The sequence below is a fragment of the Varanus komodoensis genome, unplaced genomic scaffold (genome assembly GCF_004798865.1).
Source record: "Varanus komodoensis strain SLA01 unplaced genomic scaffold, ASM479886v1 scaffold8, whole genome shotgun sequence".
In the NCBI taxonomy this organism is placed as follows: domain Eukaryota; kingdom Metazoa; phylum Chordata; class Lepidosauria; order Squamata; family Varanidae; genus Varanus; species Varanus komodoensis.
The window spans coordinates 6,316,162-6,335,040 of NW_025336481.1; the positions used below are offsets into that span (position 1 = coordinate 6,316,162).

The following is an 18,879-nucleotide window of genomic DNA, read 5'->3' on the forward strand; positions in this document are numbered from 1 at the left end:
ATAGTTCCATTGTTAATTATCATTTAGTTATTGTACAGAAATATGTTATAGTGAAGAACTTGGGCTAAAGGCTTAAAATTTAGGTGGGGAACTGCTGAATTAAAATAATTGGCTGTACTGGTTTGGACTGCTGAAAATTGCAGTTCCACATTTAGAGGGCCATATTTTCCTACTCCTTGCTTAAAATCTAAACTTCGGTGCAGTGCCTTTGTTTTCATATAAAAATGAATATGGTTAGCTAGTACAGAGATAGTCACTGGATTCACATAGCACAACAATCATCATGAGTGATTTCTGAATGCAGAGTGCTTCTTGATAACTTCCTGACAGCTCATGACTTGTTCTAGGGGTTGTTTGACCCACAATATGTTGTTTTATCATCTGAACCCAGGGCAGCAACTTCATTGTAGGTTGAGGGATTGCCTGCTAAACAAGAGCAGCAAAACCCCCTGAAATTCTTCAGTATCTTGCCTTTCCGTCACTGGTGAAAGTCCATCCAGCAGTTCCCAGGCTGCATTTTGGAGTCACTTTCAGTGGTTCATCACCATGTTGTAAAAAACAAAACAGTTTGGTCTTAGAAAAGTGCAAAAATGTTTAAATTGCACAAATCATTTTTAAATTATTCTTTAAACCAACATATGCATAATTTTAAATTGTTCTTGGCAAATGCACGTAAGTACACTGAAAAAGAACTATGAAGAACAATGTGGATCATTATCTCCCCTTTCTGGAGCAGCTGGAGGCTGGGGAAAGTGTTGAAAAGGTGGAGGGCTTTGAGAAGTGTCAGTTCAACCCTTAAAAGCATCAGGTTCACATTGTCAAGGAGGAGACACTGTCTCTCTGTGCACTTCCTTTTACTACTTCCTTCCTTTTTGGTGCTTTTCATTTTACAGCTTGGTCTCTGTCAACTGTGCACAATTATCTTGTCATTTTTATGTCTGTTATGTCTTCTGTTTGGATGCTCCCTTTGACAGCTGAAACATACAAGGAAGTTGACCAGGCAAGACTGCACATATTGGACAATTGAAGGAACACACTTGTGAATGACTACAAAATGATGATGGTGATGCAAACACCATTGCATAATTTTCTAGGGTCAAATAAAATATGATCCGCACTTGCACATTTATGAGTCTCCAAAAAGAAAAAAAGGGATTACAGTAAGAGGTTGTGGGGAGATAAGGTAGGCACTACTGTGAAAGAGTCTTGATAATGGCAGGAGAACTGAGAGGAAAGGAGTGAGAGATTAAACCATATTGATCCACTGTTGAGTGAACTGTGGGTTCTTCCAAGAACAGTCCACTTTATGTAGTGTATTCAGAGGGTAGCATAGCATAATATTTAAAGAGGGCCACTTTGTATTCTTCTTTGCAGTACATTAACTGGTTCTTGGTAGAAGAATGTTTACTTATATTGCAAAGCATTATTTTCCTGTCAGGACAGAACAGTCCATTTTATAATATTCTTGCTTGTCTGTCTTCAGTTTGAGGTGAGATTACTATTTTTATAAGCATGTAGTTTTTTTAGCCTTCAATATTTAAAACAGTTGCCATACTACTGTGAAAAGTTTAATTTACACATGAGACAGTTTTGCATGTCTTGCTACCCTGAGAAAAAGCTGCAACTGGGTTTCGTGGTTTGTCTGTTACTCCTGATAAACAGCTGGACACTGTGGTTTGTGATGGCTTGTTTTTTCCTCTCCTGGCAGTTGTGTCATTTATCTCTGCAGCATAAAATCTAACTTCCTATATCAGCACACTTTCTGCAACTGGTCCCAAGGGGTTGTTGGCTCAAAAGGAACATCGTCCCACCTACATCACAGCACCAAATGCATATAATTTTATGAGCCCTTACAAATGGGTTAACAAACTTGAAAAGCTGCTCCTGCCATTGTCATGGCTTCCCCCAGCCCTTTGCTTTGTGCTTGTTGCTTCCCTTTTTTAGTTTCCATTGTTAGCTGCCACTATGGGTATTGGGTATGGATCAATGACAGGGATTACTAATGATAATACAAATTTCATGCAGAGCCTAAAGTAGAGGAGGAATATACTCAAATTTTGTAGTGGTGATTTTGAATGTGGAAGGCCATTTTATAAAAGGTGGTGTGTGCATTCAGGACACATTTAAGTGTTCCCTCTTCCCTCATTTTTAGGAGTATGCAGTGGAGGCCATTGACAAGGCTTGAGGGAGGATGGCAGCCATACTAGTGAGTGTAAAGAGTAGTGGTGGGCAGGAGGTGGGGTGTTGCCTTTCCCCTGGAAATTCTCAAGCTGTTCCCAACAGCGTGCAAGGAAGTTGTTCTGCCAGGTTTAGACATCACAACTGAGCTATTTGTAAACAACCCAGGTTAAAAAAAAAATAACCTCTGAATTTGGAGAAACAGCCCACATGACAACCTGCTGTGATTTAAGTAGTGCAGGAGTACCTTTACATTCCAGAGACCTGTTTCCTGTATTGTTCCAGCATCTGTAGTACGGGCTCTGTGATGGAGCTTGGTAGGTAGCCCTAACACTTCATTGAGGCCTGTCTCAACCTCCTGCAAATCGCTCATGCTCTGAAAATATATAGCTTGGTGGGAAATGGGAGGTGTGTACTGATTTCACCTTGTCCTGATCTTGTTGCAGTGGGGCAATGGGAAAAGTGAACTGTGAGCCATGTGGACTCCACACGTGATAGCTGTGCTGTGACTGCACTATCAATCTGATTATATTTATAATATATGTACTTTTTTTTGGAGGAGAGTAAAACAACAGCGTGTTATCCAATAAATGGGGAATTTGAAGGAATAATCTAATTGTATGATGTCTGGTTTTGAAGGTTGACTAATACCTGACTATTTTTTCTTAAGACTGAGCATGCTAGGAGTTTGGGTGCAAAACGTGCGTGTTGCTGGGCATAGGAAGTCCATGCTCTTCTGGGGTCTGACTGATGAAATACCACATTCTATATTCGTATATATTTAGAAAGATGAGAAGTTGCTTAGGCTTTCAGTTTTGCTTTAGAATTAAAGGGATTTTTTTTTTTTTTTAATGTACAAGTAGTGATTAGCCGATTCCCCCCCCTCCTTTCTTCCCTCTTCCTTTTGGCAGATCTTTTAAAATTGCATGATGTGTGATGAGTTGGAGATTCTTAACAGGGAGATTGAGAGGTTATTGCAAAGCTGCAGCGTGGAAGGAAGCACTTTAAACTCAGACTCTCTTCAGCCATCAAGCTCTGATCCCTCGGATGTAGCTGCTGCTTTAGGCAATGAAGCACAAGGCAGTTTAGTGAAGGTATCAAATACCTTAATGTTACAGGACTCACAAGACCATCCCGTCTTTTCAATGTTGACAATATCTGCATTGCATTCTGACAGCTTTTCAGCATAATAGTTGTCCCCCATTATCCAAATCCCTATTTTATATAATAAGTATTTTGTATCTGAAAAAATATATATCAAGATGCATATAAATGAAATACAGAATTATTGTAGGGATTTTATGTCATTTGAGTGAATTGTTTAGATTTCAGATGTGTATAGTACTTGAGTTATGTTGCCCAATTTTGGCAATGTAAACTAAAACCTTGGTTTTGTTTTGTTTTGTTTTGTTTTGTTTTGTTTTGGTGGTTAACCAGAGTCATCAATAGAACTTTCTAAGTGTGTCCCTTTAAATGAGATAGAGTAGAATCTTCAGGCTTTTGATCTGTGGTAGTTAGGAATTGTCTGTTGGGGAATGAAGGTTAGTAATGGATAGTGAAGAAACTGACAGATAGTAGAAGAAGTGATACAATGCTCAGAAGGAATCTGACCAAATCAAAACAGGGATTGTTTTAATTGCTAAAGATCTTTTCAAATAACCTTAAAATAGATAACTTTTTCCAAGAAATATTTCATTAAATGGGAATAGCCTACAATTTATGGGATGGTGAACATGTGAGCTAATACAATATGTAAGGAAAATTTCTATTTTGCAACTGCTTGTTCTGTGACCTTCGTAAGAACTTAAAAATAAAATCTTAGGTTAGGGTCAGGAATTGAAAGCAGGTAAATTACCTTGAGCTACTTTTATCTAGAAAAATGCCCAGTTAATTCCCTTCATATGAATTATTAATGAAGGAACAGAATGGGAAGGTGTTGTCAAGTGTAGCATGTAGAAATTATTAATACTTAATAAGGTCCACTTTGCCTATAATGTAATGAAATTACACTTTGATGGAATTTTTCATTTTTTAGTTTCTGTTAATCTTCAAGAACTGTTTGCCTGCAATGGCTAAGAAGTAATTCTGTTGAACAAACATATACGTACATTTTCCTGCAACAGGCAACCATACCATGTGGAGTGTTGCAGGTTTCAGAGTCTTCAGAATGGCTTCAAGATGAACATTGTTCTTCTAACTTCCCCAGAGCAGCTTGTGCTGTAGGGATTATGCTGAGTGATTCTGACTTACTTCTGTCCTCCAGTGATTCTTCCTTTGATTTGAGTCAACAATGGGCAGAAAAAATCCTGGCATCCTCTAATGCTGTGTCAGGTAAAAGCATTTAGAGGATATTGGAGACTCTTCTATTTCTTTTCCTTTTTCTGGAAGTTGGGGTTCATATGCTGTACTAATCTTCTTAACCTGTCTAGAGGTAAATGCCTGTGTTAAGATGTTAAAGTTGCATTGCATTACAACCGCTTTTTTCTTCAGAAATTCTTCTGTAATATTGAAAGAATATCATAAGTCCCATGTAAAGCCTGCTCAAATTAAAAAAAAACAAAATAAAACTTTGCTGCTGCAGATAATCAACTTCAACATCTGCTGAAATGCAGCAGAGACACTGGGGAGAGGCCAGTTGGCCTGCTTCTGCTCTTTTCCATGTGCAGTGGCAATTGTGTGGAACGGTGGAGGAGAATACCTGGATAGGGCTATTGGTCAAATGACATATATGCAGTTTGCTTCTCAAAGCTTGGGATTCTTTATACAAGTTCTGAAAAAGTGGAAGCCAAACCCTGTGGTTTTGCTTTGAGCAGAATACATTATGGAAAGACTGTTACCACATCATTTTATGTGGTTGCTCTTTTCTGTGCTTGGGCAGGAACCTTTCCAGGTTTTCCTCTCTCAGGTGCTTTCTGGTGCTTTAGGGAATGACTACGGAAAACTGACCAAATGTCAAAAGCCCGAATGAGCATGAATAGCGAGCAGTTCTTGTGACTGCATCCTGACTTGCACCTGCCTCAAAAGACAGATTTGAGCAACTGCTTAAAATTATCTGTCAACCAATGGCAGTGTATTATGAACAAAGGCTACTTTGCTAGTGGAGAGTGTGCATGATAACAGCTCTCCATTGGAAGCACTGTAGCTGGGTTCATAGGTGGAAAGCAGATGGGAACTCAGAAAATTGGTGTGTGAGCCTTCTGGTGTTTTTTGAGTTGGATTTTTTTTCTAGCAATGAGTACACCCATGCAGTCAGTGAACAGAAACTGAAATGAACAGAAAATGCCAAAGTAAAGAAGTCAAAAGTATTTAGGCAATGTGGATCTCAGGCAAAGCTTTGAGAGGGATGACTAGCAGTTAGGGTATATTATGCTGCTAATTCAGTTTGAATGTTTCTGTCTTATTGAGGGCAGAAAGTGCAAGCATGGAGCTGTTTCAGTAAGGGTATGTACTGTGTATAATGTCCTATTCAGGATATTTGATGGAACACACACTCTTCTGATTTTATACATGGAAGATAAGGGTATGTCCTAAATGGTGGTTTAACAATAAGATGAATCATAACAGACAATTCAAAATGCATAAGAATTGTTGGAATATTCTTCAGATATTGGGGTTTGCTTTTTTTACTATTCATGATATTAATGAACCATTTAATATTTCCACAAAAATCTACTTGCTATTGTAAAAGCTTTTTTCACTGATAGTAGATTATTTAGTTTATTTTTGGTCTTTTCAGAGGTGACATTCGGGAATAGTGTTATCACTAGTATGGAAGAAGAGAATTTGGAATCTGTCGCACTGGAGACTGAATCTAATATGGAAAACTCATCTCTTGGTAAACTATTTATTTATCTTACTTGATATCATAAGATATCATAAGCATGCAATACATATACATAGAAAGTAGAGTATAATATCAACATACAAACAGGAACAAAGAAAATACATAAAAAAAAATTGCAGCTAGTCACAGCACTAGCATGATAAACAGGTTTGTCATCAAGAGGACTGTAAAACTTGACTTATCTTTTGTGTCTCAAAACAAAATGTATCAGGCCCTTCCTGGGGATAAGTGCCAGTACCAGAAGGCCTGCTTATTTCCTTTTACTTGTTTGTGCTATTAATCATGGTACAACCAAGAGGGCTTCCTCAGAAGATCTCAGGAGTTGATTGGGCATATATAGGAGTAGGTGGTTAGTTAGGTGTTCTCACCATGAATTATTTGGTGAAGTGAATAATTTAATAAAAGCGTATATTATTATTTCTTCTTTAACTTCTATACCACCTGGCAGCTGAAGCTCTCTGGGTGGTTTACAACAGTCTATTATAACAAAGCTTAAAATGCACCACAATATAAAAACTTTAGGAAAATTATCATACAAAAAGATTTAAAATGGTATTTAAAATGCATATAAAATTGCAATAACTTAAGAAAAATTTGACCTTGTGCCAAAAAGATAGGTTGGCTCTAAGCAGGCATCAGTGAGGAGCTTGTTCCTTAACTGGGGCAAGCACCCTGAAAAGGCCCTTCTTGTTGCCACCAACCAAGCCTCCCTCAGGGCTGGCAGTCAGAAGCAGGTGTAATACAATCAGACCATCTGGTCCCTGATATTAGTCTGGCTGTTGCATTTTCTATAAGCTGCAGCTTCCTAATGGTCTCCTAGAACAGGTTGGAATCCCTCCATCCAGTAAGAACAGCCACCCGCTAATCTTTCCCTCAAGTTATAAAATTAGGGTGCTAGCGCTACTGCTTATGCAGCCAAAATGATACCTCTCATACAGAAGGTATTGGCACACTTAGGTGGACCCCAAGGTTTTTAGAAATACAAATTCTTCAGGGAAAAAGTGTTGGGAGGCCAACAATCCCTGAACATTTGAAAACAGTTTGGAAATTTTAGTTCAACGTACAGCTGCACGTACTACCTGGCACTGGTAAATATGATCATGTGATACCAGTTTTTTCTGCACTGGCATCCAGTGTATTGGGCTCTGAATGTCATGAGGCCAGAGTATCTAAAGGAATCCCCCCCCCCCCAATCTGCTGGCACCATTAGGTCAGCTTTGGTGGTGTTCTCATCAAAGGAAGTTAGATGGTGGCTACAAATGAGAGTTCTTTTCCAGTTGTGTTACCCCATTTACAGAGTGCCCTCTTCATGGAAATTTATACCGACACTGTGCAACACCAGGCAAAGGACTATTTTCTTCCAGATACTTTAGGCTTTAATGGCTATTTTTATATATGTTGACATTGCTTTTCCTGTTCTGTTTGGGATTTTTTAAAATAGATTTCTTCTTTTACCTTTATGTAAGAAAATTTGTTGTTGAGTATATTAAAAAAAATAAACCTCCCTCTGTGGAATGAGCATAGTGGGTTATAATGCTTTTTGAACCCAATCTGTAAGAAGGCAACAGTTGTTTGTCTTCCCTTCTGTTCATCTTGATCAGTCTTACAACCTGTTGATTACCTTAATAAGAAATTACCATAACTCTGGGCTGATGATCACAGTGGTATTGTGGCTGCAGTCTCAGATCCCCTTCACTTTGGGATCTAAAGTTGGAAAGGGGAGGGAGATGGGCAGCTGAACTTGAGAAATACATCTTTCAAATGCAGAGGAAAAAGATTTAGTTGACATGAAGTCCTCCAAGTGAAGTGGGAGATGTGCCTCATGCCTTGTTTCTTTTATAACCTTGTATTTAGCCTGGTAGGAATTTTAGGAGGAAGTAATTTTTTTCTTTTTGCTGTTCAAAGTCATAACCTGTCATGTTTTGCATTTTTTCCTTTGTTGTATTGTTCATGATAAGGAAATTAAAAATGTTCTTATCCATAAAAATACATTTTAAATCTGTTCTCTTCGATATCAGCTTTGGATGACAAAGGTGATCAAAGTAATGAGGATGAACAAAAGACAGTTAAACCCACCAGTAAGGAGTTCAAGAAAACATGGGGTTTTCGGAGGACTACAATTGCAAAGCGTGAAGGATTAGGGGATGTTGACATGGACATCACGGAGCAGTCATCTCCACAGCAGCAAAGCCTGGCTCTCAGGCGTAGCGGGCGACAGCCCAAGCGCACTGAACGAGTTGAAGAATTTCTTACAACAGTAAGGCGCAGAGGAAGGAAGACTCTTCCTGCAACTCTTGAGGACCTGAGTGAGCCAGCATCCTGCCATGTTACTGACATTGAAACGGCTTCTGAAGGCAGCGTAGAGAGCATGCCAGATATAAAAAATGTAACTCAGAAATGTCGGTCCAAGGACAGTAAGGGCCAGTCATCTCGGAAAAGTAGAACTGCTAAAGACCATGAGGAGGAGGGGGAGGAGGAGGAGGATACATCTGACAGTGATAGTGATGGGTTAACATTGAAAGAACTGCAGAACCGTCTCAGAAAGAAACGTGTTGAGGAGAATCCTACAGAATTAACACTGAAAGAGTTACAGAATCGGCTCAGAAAAAAGCATCAGGAGCAAAATCCCACTGAGACGGTTGACGTCCAGGCAGGCAACCAAATTAAGCATGAAATAGTTGTAAAGCAAGAACCAGAACATACAGAGAACACTGAGGTTGGAGATCAAGTAATTGTCTCCAAGGAAATTGCCGAAGCCATTCAGGTTAAGAAAGAAACAAAACCTCCTGGGCAGATCAGTGATGACATTGAAGAATCTGCAAAAAGGAAATCAGAGTCTGAGGTTTATGATCCTAGTACACTGTATTGTATTTGTCAACAGCCTCACAACAACAGGTATTCTTTTACAAAAATATAAAAATAACTGTACATCATATAAAGCATTATTTAGGAGGTTTGGTTATTATAAAACTCCAAATGCTCATGTATGAATGGATTTGTTCATAAGGAATGAAAAATAACAATTTAGCAGAAAAGTATGTAATACACAGGCACTTATACAGATGTTTGGTATTGTACAGACAATGTTGAGGGATGAGGGAAGTGAATTTAATGAGGATCAAAGGATACGAATGTAGATTCATATTCAGATTTCCATGCTGTATGAAAATAACACAGGATTTGGATTGCTGCTATGCCACCAGGGGGCACTTCTGCAACAATTTCACATTCATCTGTCTGTTCAGTAGCCTGTGAGGTACAAAACACTCAAGCATTCAAGGCAGAGAAATCTACGTAGTTGAAAACTGTTAGAAGTAGCTGCCTGGAGCTTCTGGAAAGGAAACATCAATTTTGAGGAGGCTTGTTCCTGTGTAGACCCTAGAGATGTAAAGCAGGCAGAGAAAGACAGATATAAGCAATATACCAAGGTGGTAGCAGTCACCTGGAAGGTTGAGAACAGGGAGTCACAACATTAGCTGAGACATTGCTAGAGGATTACTGAACAATATGAAGTAAGTTTTAGTCTCCAGGTGGACCTTGATGGTATTAGAATGTTATGAAACCAGTTTTATAAGTTAAATGTGATTGTAGACAAGAATAAGCCACTATATGTTTCTAATGCATTTTTGCAAACCCTTTCCCTTTTAGGTTTATGATCTGTTGTGATAGATGTGAGGAATGGTTTCACGGGAACTGCGTAGGGATTTCAGAGGCTCGTGGGCGACTGTTGGAAAGGAATGGGGAGGACTATATCTGCCCAAATTGCACTATTCTGCAGGTGCAGGATGAAACAGTTATGGAGGCAGACCAACAAGAAACCATGTTAGGTCAGGTAACGGGTGATGGCACAGAACTTACAAGCATAGGAACGATTGAGCAAAAGTCTGTTGAGGATCAAGGAATCAAGGGACGGATTGAAAAAGCTGCAAATCCAAGTGGAAAGAAAAAACTTAAAATATTTCAACCAGTAAGTATTCAAATCATTCATCTTCACTTTATAGCTGCATTAGGCTATGTGTTTCTATGAGAAGTCATCCACTCACATTCTTAACTAAAAACTGTTATCCTAAGTATAATAGTTTTATATTTTTGGTGTATTGCTTATCTCCATAAGCAGATGCACTAATTAGATTTTAATAAGTTATGCTTAGTGAAACAGGATCCAAACATAATTTTCTAAAAGGATTGATCATAACATTTTAGAAAGGGAAAGGGTTTAATTCATGGTTACCACTCTTACTAACTGCTGCATCCTGGTCTGTCATTGTTTTCTCATTCCCCCTCCTTTAAGGTACACTTGCTAGGCTTATGTTTTGATCATTGAGTAATTGTTGTCATTTAAATGTTACCGATTTTCATAGACAGATCATTAATGAGACTTGCTTTGGTCCCTCTGTTCTGGTTTTGTGAACGTGTCCTACAGGACACTTGTCTGTCATTTATCCTGGCTATTATATCAAGTGTTTAATGGTTTGAATATTCAAGAGTGGCAACTAGATCCTTAAAATGGCTGGGTGCTTCACAACTGTTGTGAAAGCTGCTGTGTTAGTGTTAACCGATTTTACTAGTTGCTAGTCTCTACCCACTTTTCTGCATGTGGGGTCATTTATGTTTCAAGTGTTGTGGGGCATTTTCTTAAAGAACCTTTTAAACATTAATATGGAATTATGGCATTTAAATTTACAGTTGACAATCTTGTGCCAAGTTCTAAATCTGGATGTTACTTCTCCTTGTCTGAAAATGTTCATATCTACTTGGCCGGTACTTCATAAAATAAGATGTATACAATTAATTTATAAAATTGTGGTCTTTCTATAACATCTTTTATAACCATATTTCATGGGATTCATGGAGGAGTAATCAGTATTATTATCAGAATGTGCAAATGTGTAGGTTTCTCTTGATCCTTTCTTTCCTATTGGGACAAAGCCACTCTATGAATAAAACTTAGAATGACCTAATTTTACCATAATTTACAATGGTTGCTTCTAAGTGGCATTATTCACAAGTTACAGTCCACCCCAGAATAGATAACCAAAGTAAGGAAAGTAGTAGAAATGGGAGACCTTGAAGAGTAGAGTTGCACTTCTATCAAACTTGGGAATCTTTTTATTATTGGCTAGAGAAACAGGACTTCGCATAGATTTAAATATGTTTTTAAGTTATCATAAATGGAAAAAGAAGGGTGTGAGGACTGACCCAGCGGGCTCAATGTTTTTGATGATGGATGTTGTTTGTAGTTGTTGTTGTTGTTGTTTTTTTAGGATTATAACTTCTCAAATAAAACTTATTTAAAAAAAAAGGAAAAGAATAGAGTTGAGAGAAAGCAGACAGTATCAATTTGAAAGTCTGGCTACTCTTAATTCAATTTTTGGAAAAGGTGCAGGAAATAAATACCTTGCATTATCTTCCCTGTTTTCGCATTATTTTCTGAGTACCAATTAATCTTATTGTTATATTTTGATTATAGTTGGCTGTTAAACATATCAGTTTATTTTTCATCCGTTCTTTATGTATTTCATTGAGTTACATCTCATAATTTGGCTGGTCTTGTTGGCCAAGCAAAAATGGTAGCCGCCACCTCCACTCTCTTTCCTTTCACGGTGCAGAGTGTGTAGAAAATGCATAGCATGTTCGGCTTTGCTGCCTAAAGGGGCTTCATGTATTAGCCAGAAGAACCCATGTCTCCCCCCCCCCCCAGTCTTCCAAGAAGGATGGGTGGCAAGGGATGTGCCCTCTTGGACCCTGCTTCTCCCAAAATGCATAAAGCATCATTAGGCAGCAGAACCCTTACTTGAGAGCAGGAAAGCCAAAGTTTTGCCTTGGCAGTAGATGCTAGGCAGCCCTCAGCCTTCTTCCCAGCTCTGCAGCTGGGGGGAGCGTGGAATCGCCATGCAGCTGCTTGGGTGATCCCTGCCCATGCCTTCAGCTTCCAAGTAGGGAGGGAGGCTAGCTGATCGGCAGACTCTGGTAAGTAGTACTAGTAAGCGCTGCCACTCCCACCATGATGAGAGGAGCAGATGGATTTAATGAAGCCTATTGATAAACACTAAAAACCACAGAAGTGTAGATCATGGAGGAGAAGGGAGTTTTCTTTCACCTGCCATAGGATTCAAGCCTATTAATCTATACTGATTTTTGTGGATAACAGTGCATGTGAATGTCATACTATAGGGAAGACGCCCATACAGAAAAAATGGGCAGATTCCACAACCCCACTGGCCATGTTTGTAAATGGTGACAGTGAATTGATTTGCATAAAACGGTGCTAAGGCTTGGGTTAATTAAACTGAAATAAGCTGCAGAACCTGCCGGTAGCACTTTGCACATCAAATCCCAGGAGCAGCGTTGTTTCGTCATGTAACTCAGTGAGCATGGCTTGTGCAATGACCCTTGCATAACCCATTTTTGTTTCTGTTTTTTAATCCTTGCATAATCTCTGCTTGCCAGGTTCACATAAAGCAACAACTTTCAAGTGTGGACTAGATATGCAAAATGGAGGCCACACAATCCATAGCCTTACTGTGGGTTATAACACATGGTGGGCTGTCATGTCGTAAGACTAGCTCATTGTGTCAAATATTGTGATCTCTATCATCCTGCTCATCCAACTAGACTGCGCTTTTGAGGAAAAGCGTCATAGTAATCAAGATAAATTTATAAGATATGAATAGGACTGTGTCATTTTATTTGCATTTTGATGTCTTTCTCGTTTTCAGTATGTATATTTAATGTAGAAAAGTACAGTATTTATACTTGTATGCATTCAAAAATCAAAGCAAATTTTTAAAAGTTGATACTGGGACTACATAGGAAGCAGGAAAAAGGAAGGTACAATAGTTTGGCAGTAAGAATGCCTTGGTTCATAAGTAATGTCCAAACATGGGTAAAACAACTGTGGTTAGTCAGGCCCATGTGGGAATAGACACTGCATCCTGACTGTTCACCACTTATGATTCATTCCTGAATTGTGCTCTGTGATTGTAAGTCATTGGAGAAACAGCCCAGCAACAAGCCATGGGTTTAAAATTCTAAGTCTGTTCATTCTAGACTAACTAAGAGTTCTGGGTTTATAGAATTATAAGATAGTAGAGTTGGAAGGGGCCACATAGGTCATTGGGTCCAACCCCCTGCTGTTGCAGGACACTAAGTTGCAGCATCCCACTCAGATGGCTGTCCAGTTTCTTTCTGAATGTCTCCAGTATGGGAGAACCCACCACCTCTCTAGGCAGCTGGTTCCACTGTCCTATTGCTCTGACAGTGAGGAAGCTTTTCCTGATGCCCAGCCTGAACCTGGGTTGTCAAAACTTGATTATTTCGTGTCCTACACTTTGTGACAGCCTTTGAGGTACTTATAGAGTGATACCATGTGCCCCCTCAGTCTTCTCTTCTCAAGGCTGAATATGACCAATGAGGACAGCACACATGCTTGTTCCCATGGAGACCTGACAGCTATTGATTGAACAAACCATAGGTTATTGTTACATCTGTTGTAGGCTACTTATTACTCTTGATTATTTTTCAAAATACTATTTCTAACTTATGTCGGGATGTACATTCAAAGTGACATCCAAATAGACACTTTAAATAACTAAAATAGTTGTAGGTGGCAGTCTGAAAAGCGACGTGCATACAAGCTCACATCAGATAAACACAGATAAAAGAAAATATAGGTCAACAGTTATTGTTACTTTTTAGATGTTGTTATACTAAAGTGCTAATGGGCCAGACTTAAGCATGTAAAATAGCTCCATCAGTGCACCAAATAAAATAAAATTTTATGCTTAGTGTAGTTGCAGTGAATTTTTTCTGGTATATTATCAGGTAAAACACTTTTTCAGATGCTGTTTCTGTTCTTGTGCTATTCTTAAGGTAGTTGAAGAGCCTGAAGCAGCCAACTGCATTGGACCAGGATGTTCTAACGTGGCACAATCAGGTTCTGTGTACTGTGGTCATGAATGCATTCTCAAACATGCCGCAGCCACCATGAAGTTTCTAAGTGAAGGCAAAGAACAAAAGCCGAAAGAGAAGGCCAGACTAAAAGCTGACCGAAATGTTGTTGTAAAGCCCCAGCTTTTGGTAAGTTGGAATTGGTTTGAAGAAAACAGTTATTTCCATGAACAGATTTTTGGGGGCAGAGTGGGTACGAACAGGTTTGTTGAATACTTAGTTTAAATAAACACATTTGTATGGCAAAATTTTTTACATTATGCAAAGAATAGTGCCTCGGACTGCTCTGTGTTTGTTTTTTCTCTTTCTGCATGTGCTGCTGTTTTGTGACACTAGTTAAAAAGCAACAGCCCACAACTGTACTTAAAGGTACAGTTCAAAGGATTAAAAAACCAGAAAAACCAAACTCCCAAGCCAATAATACTACCGTGGACAATATAATCAGTACATCTCTAGCACAGCCTGGCCTACAATTGTAGATAAATGGTCTCAGCCAGTCTTCATCAAGGCACCTCTAATTCTCATGATACATTTCTAAACACATAACAGATTGTTCTGCTACTGTGGACAATAATAGCACAGATAGTCATAACAGCTATGCGTGAAATTTTTAATACACCCAGCTCCAAATTATTTGTTGTCCTGCAAAGAGCATCCAACTTAAAGCCAGGGATGCTGTCAGACATCAATCTGAAGCAGCCAACTCCTTAGGGTTTGTCCGATTTTCTAAAGCATCACAGTCACCAGGCAGAACTTTCAGTGGCTTGAGTGGACTGGTATTGCAAATGATGATCCTTGGAAGATGGATAGCACTTTAAACTGAACAACAACAAGGAACAACAACAAAACCTGGATCACATCAATGGTCTGTCTAGTCTGACATAGCCCTTGCATCCCATTTGTCCTTCAACGAGTATGGGCATAATGCCTCTCAGTATGGAAGTGTGCTGTCATGGCTAATCACTAGTTATGTTTCGAAAATATATGAGAACATACATTATCACATTAATCTTAGCATTAGCACTTTGAAGTAGACCACTGGCTTCCATAGTGATAGTGGGAGGGCTTAGGTTGAGAAAAGGTGGCTTGCTTCAAGTCCCAGGATGACTGTAGGGTAGAAGATCAAGGGATGCCTGGCTCGCTCCATCATCCTTTTATCTGTTATTTTTGTTCAACATCTCCACAGTATACTGCATTGTAATTGACTGAGGGACACTACTAAGTCAAAAGATCCTTTGGTGCTCTGTCATCATCATTACTGTCAAATTTATGTGTCCCTTACTGCTGTAAAGATAGTCCAGAGTGACTTACCCATTAAATCCACACATCCAAATCAATAATTAATATAACTGGGGAAAAAACAAAATCAATAGTAACCATAGTAAACATGATAATAGAAGTACAATAAAACCTAATACTGCAAAATAAATATAAACATGTATTTTACTGCAAATTGTCAATAGGAAAATCAGTGCTTAGAGTTCAGTTGAGGAGCAGATAGTTCTGGGAATGATGAGGGATGTGCAAAACTCATTTTAGCTTGAATCCACACCACAGATTATTGTGAGCTTTGATTTTTTTCTTTAACATGAAAATTTCTATATTTTATGCATATTTTTTTGAAATGGTGCATTTTTAAATGTATTCATGCCACCAATGCATTTTTGGTCTTCAAATCCCATTGGAAATGGATGAACTTTGACCTCAGATTTTTCCTGACTCTGCATTCATTCCAGAAGATGTGGGTAAATAAATCCTGCACAAAACAAACGGAAATAAATTTCTCACACATCCCTAATAGTAATCCTTTAAAAGCTGTTTTTGGTCAAAATCAGCCATTCTAGATTTGTCACAGTGAGCTAAATGCTTGTGAAACATTCTATTTTCAAAAAGCACTGACCCTTATTACAATATATGCCTTTCAGAATCCACTGCAAACTGACAGGTAAAATAGGATACGGTGCTTTTCAGCATAGTTGGTGTTAGGCTTTTTAGAGAGATGACACAAGGTTTATTCTGTTATATCTAAATGGTAAAAGATCAAACAATTGATAAGAGCCTTTTAGATATGCAAACTTAATATTAAAATAAGAGATGTTAAAAAAGCACATCCCAGAGGTGCTTTTTCACAAACATCTGTTGTTGTCTGCTGCTGTTCAGTGAGTCCATGTTGTTCTGTGGACTCACTGAACATGAGCTGCACACCAGCGCTTAAGCAGACTATGTGATCTATACTTATTGCACTGCAGTTGCTTACTACTGAAGAACTTTTGAGCTTGAGAAAGATCCTCGACTTAGTGTTAACTGCTGTTTGGAATTGCACCGAATTTAGGGGTCTGGCAGATGGTATGGAGAGAGATGCAGTATGAAATGCTTGCAATACTTTTGCAATATGCAAGACACTGTTTACCCCTCTAATTCTGTGTTATGATTACTTTAGCATTGCAATCTTTAGTGATTAAGGTTGTGCTGGTTATACAGGCAGGTACCAAACCTCTCTCCATGCAGAAGAAACCAGTTCCTGAGAAGAGAGAGATTACTGTGAAGAAAACAGTGGTGACAGCTGTTAAGACTGAAGCAAACACTCAGACAGTTGCTAAAGAGCCACCCCCAGAAAGCAGCACACCATCTTGGGCAAGCGATCATAATTATAATGCAGTAAAGCCAGAAAAGACTCCTGCCATTTCATCATCACTGTTATTCAAATGTATGTATTTCACAGGGATATTCCTCTGCAATCATTTACATTTTCCTCGAATCTCTTTTCTGCTTTTGGTCCTGCAAAATTAGGAGTTTTAATGACTCCCTTTTTCCATCTTCAAAGATTTGTACACGTATCTCTCAGGGTGTGGTTCAAGGCTCATGCATAGTTTTAACCACTTGGGGTTTATCCTTGGGTTGAACAAAAATGGCTTTTAACCTGAAAGTATATGTTTAATGCTTATATTTTTCATTGACAATAGCTATGTTTGTTCTAACAGAAGGTAGGTGATGATTAAAAATTTAAGTGCATATGATTTATGTAATGTACAGAGTAACAATTGTATTCACTTTAATTTTAGACCCTGCCTGCCTTTGAATCTTGAATCAGGATGTCAAGGTTTCTAAATGATTTGAATGCATAATTTACATGTGTACACAAGCACAGCTTTTACAATTAATTTTTTGAGGGGGGAATCCTCCTTCCAAGAATATGATTTAGGTAAAATTATGTCCAGCTCAAATAAGGAAACATTTTTAATCAATGTAAGCTGTGTGCTGGATAAGCTCCTACCATGGCAGAGTGATTGCAAGTTATCACCTTATATATTATAATTTTTCAGTATTTGAAGAACATCTTTGGCATCTTGCTAGATTAAAAAGGTAAGTAAATGAATGCTTGGTGATAGAAAAGTCATTGTTCTCTTATGACCTTTTCACTGTCTTCATTTAAACAGTTTTGCAGAGTATGTTCTTCATGTATCAGAAGGTGGAGGGAATGGAGTCAAAATGCTAGAACATGTCAAAAAGCATAATTTTAAACCATAATGTAAGGTTCTGGGCAGGTAACGTTTGAAAAAGGCAAGGTCTGCAACTAAAACAACTCCTTCCTTGTCTATAACCTCTTAGCACTATCTTAATACATTCTAAGATTACTGGCAGAAGATGGACTTGGTGAACCTGTGGCGGAATGGAGTTCTAAGCCTTTTCCCAGCCTGCCTTCATTTTGGAGGTCCAGCCCACAAAGTGATAGTTCTTGCCTGATTTAAGTGGTGGGAGGAAAATGACTTTTTTCTAAGGTATCTAAGACCAAAAGACGTGATTAAAAACCTGTTCTAGGTTTGTGTCTCCTCCCTATTTTCATTAATTCAGACACCCATTCAAAGAAGTATATAAATGTTAGTAGTCTGTCTGTCCATACATACTTATGTTATCTGTGGCACATCAGTGGTCTGAAAGGGCCAGTTTACATCCTATTTGCAAAAGCTTCCCTACTTAGTCACCTGAAAGCTATTTTACTTGTTGAGCAAGTGACTGAAAAACCAGAGTGATTTTCATATAGATTGTGCCTTAACTAGTACAATACAAAACAGGAGGCGCATTTTCTTATAAAATCCCATATCTACATGGGAGATTCACGGTTGAAACCACCCGGCTGACATGCTGCTCAAAAATGGATGTAGTCTGTTCACCTTACATTTAGTGAAGAGCTTCCATCATTTCAAGGAGGCACTCCAGCTTGCTGCTAAGGTAAGTTTAATGGATGTCTTCAGGTTCTTTGTATTACTGCTAAAATACCAAATATTACCCTAAAATGTCTCTTTTCTCCTTCAGTGGTGGAGGTTATTCAGGAGTGGATTATTCCTCCGGGTTACTTGGATTATTCCTCCTGGTTACTTGGATTATTCCTCCGGGTTACTTGGAGTGCAACAGTATCCACAATTTTTAGTTTTGGCACTGTGTGGGTTGGGCATGTGCAGAAGTCTGAGTAATTTATCACCTGATGGAGTAGGACTGGATCTCACGTGCATACATGGAATTCTTTATTGTTCCTTTTCTTTCTGATCTCCAAAAGACACACTGCTGTTGTAAAGAGAAGTAAGCTGTACAGCAGTCGGTACTGGAAACATGCCACCATATTAAGCTTCAACTGCTTTGCATCTTTTCCTGCTTCACAAGTCTCTAAAATAACATGCAGCCTCTTTCTGCTCTGCACCTAGGGTGGGTGCTGATGACCCCATGCCAATGAGATGGTCTCTGCGCTGTAGTGCCTGGGCATCAGTGTTCATTTTCGTGAAAAACCACCTTTAACTTCAACATAAGTAGAAGTTAGATACGGCGAACTTCTTACCAACCACACTAGCCATCTTGCAAAATAGGTCTTAGTTACTTTAGAATCATGCCCTACAGTTGGGGCCCTCCAGAGT

General features: G+C 38.8%; 1 protein-coding gene across 4 annotated transcripts in view; it reads left to right on the plus strand.

The window, feature by feature from the left end:
* DIDO1 (death inducer-obliterator 1) overlaps positions 1-18,879 on the plus strand; it is an 85,847-nt gene that overhangs the window by 25,611 nt on the left and 41,357 nt on the right. For 2 of the 4 annotated variants that reach the window (XM_044455528.1, XM_044455527.1), the window contains exons 2-6: positions 5,915-6,013; positions 8,041-8,917; positions 9,671-9,989; positions 13,895-14,101; positions 16,454-16,679. In XM_044455528.1, coding sequence (XP_044311463.1) covers positions 5,947-6,013; positions 8,041-8,917; positions 9,671-9,989; positions 13,895-14,101; positions 16,454-16,679 — 1,696 coding nt within the window. In that variant the 5' untranslated portion in view covers positions 5,915-5,946. Of the gene's footprint in view, positions 1-3,089; positions 3,273-4,213; positions 4,510-5,914; positions 6,014-8,040; positions 8,918-9,670; positions 9,990-13,894; positions 14,102-16,453; positions 16,680-18,879 lie in introns of those variants that run through there. The other 2 variants (XM_044455525.1, XM_044455526.1) reach the window with 2 other exon arrangements.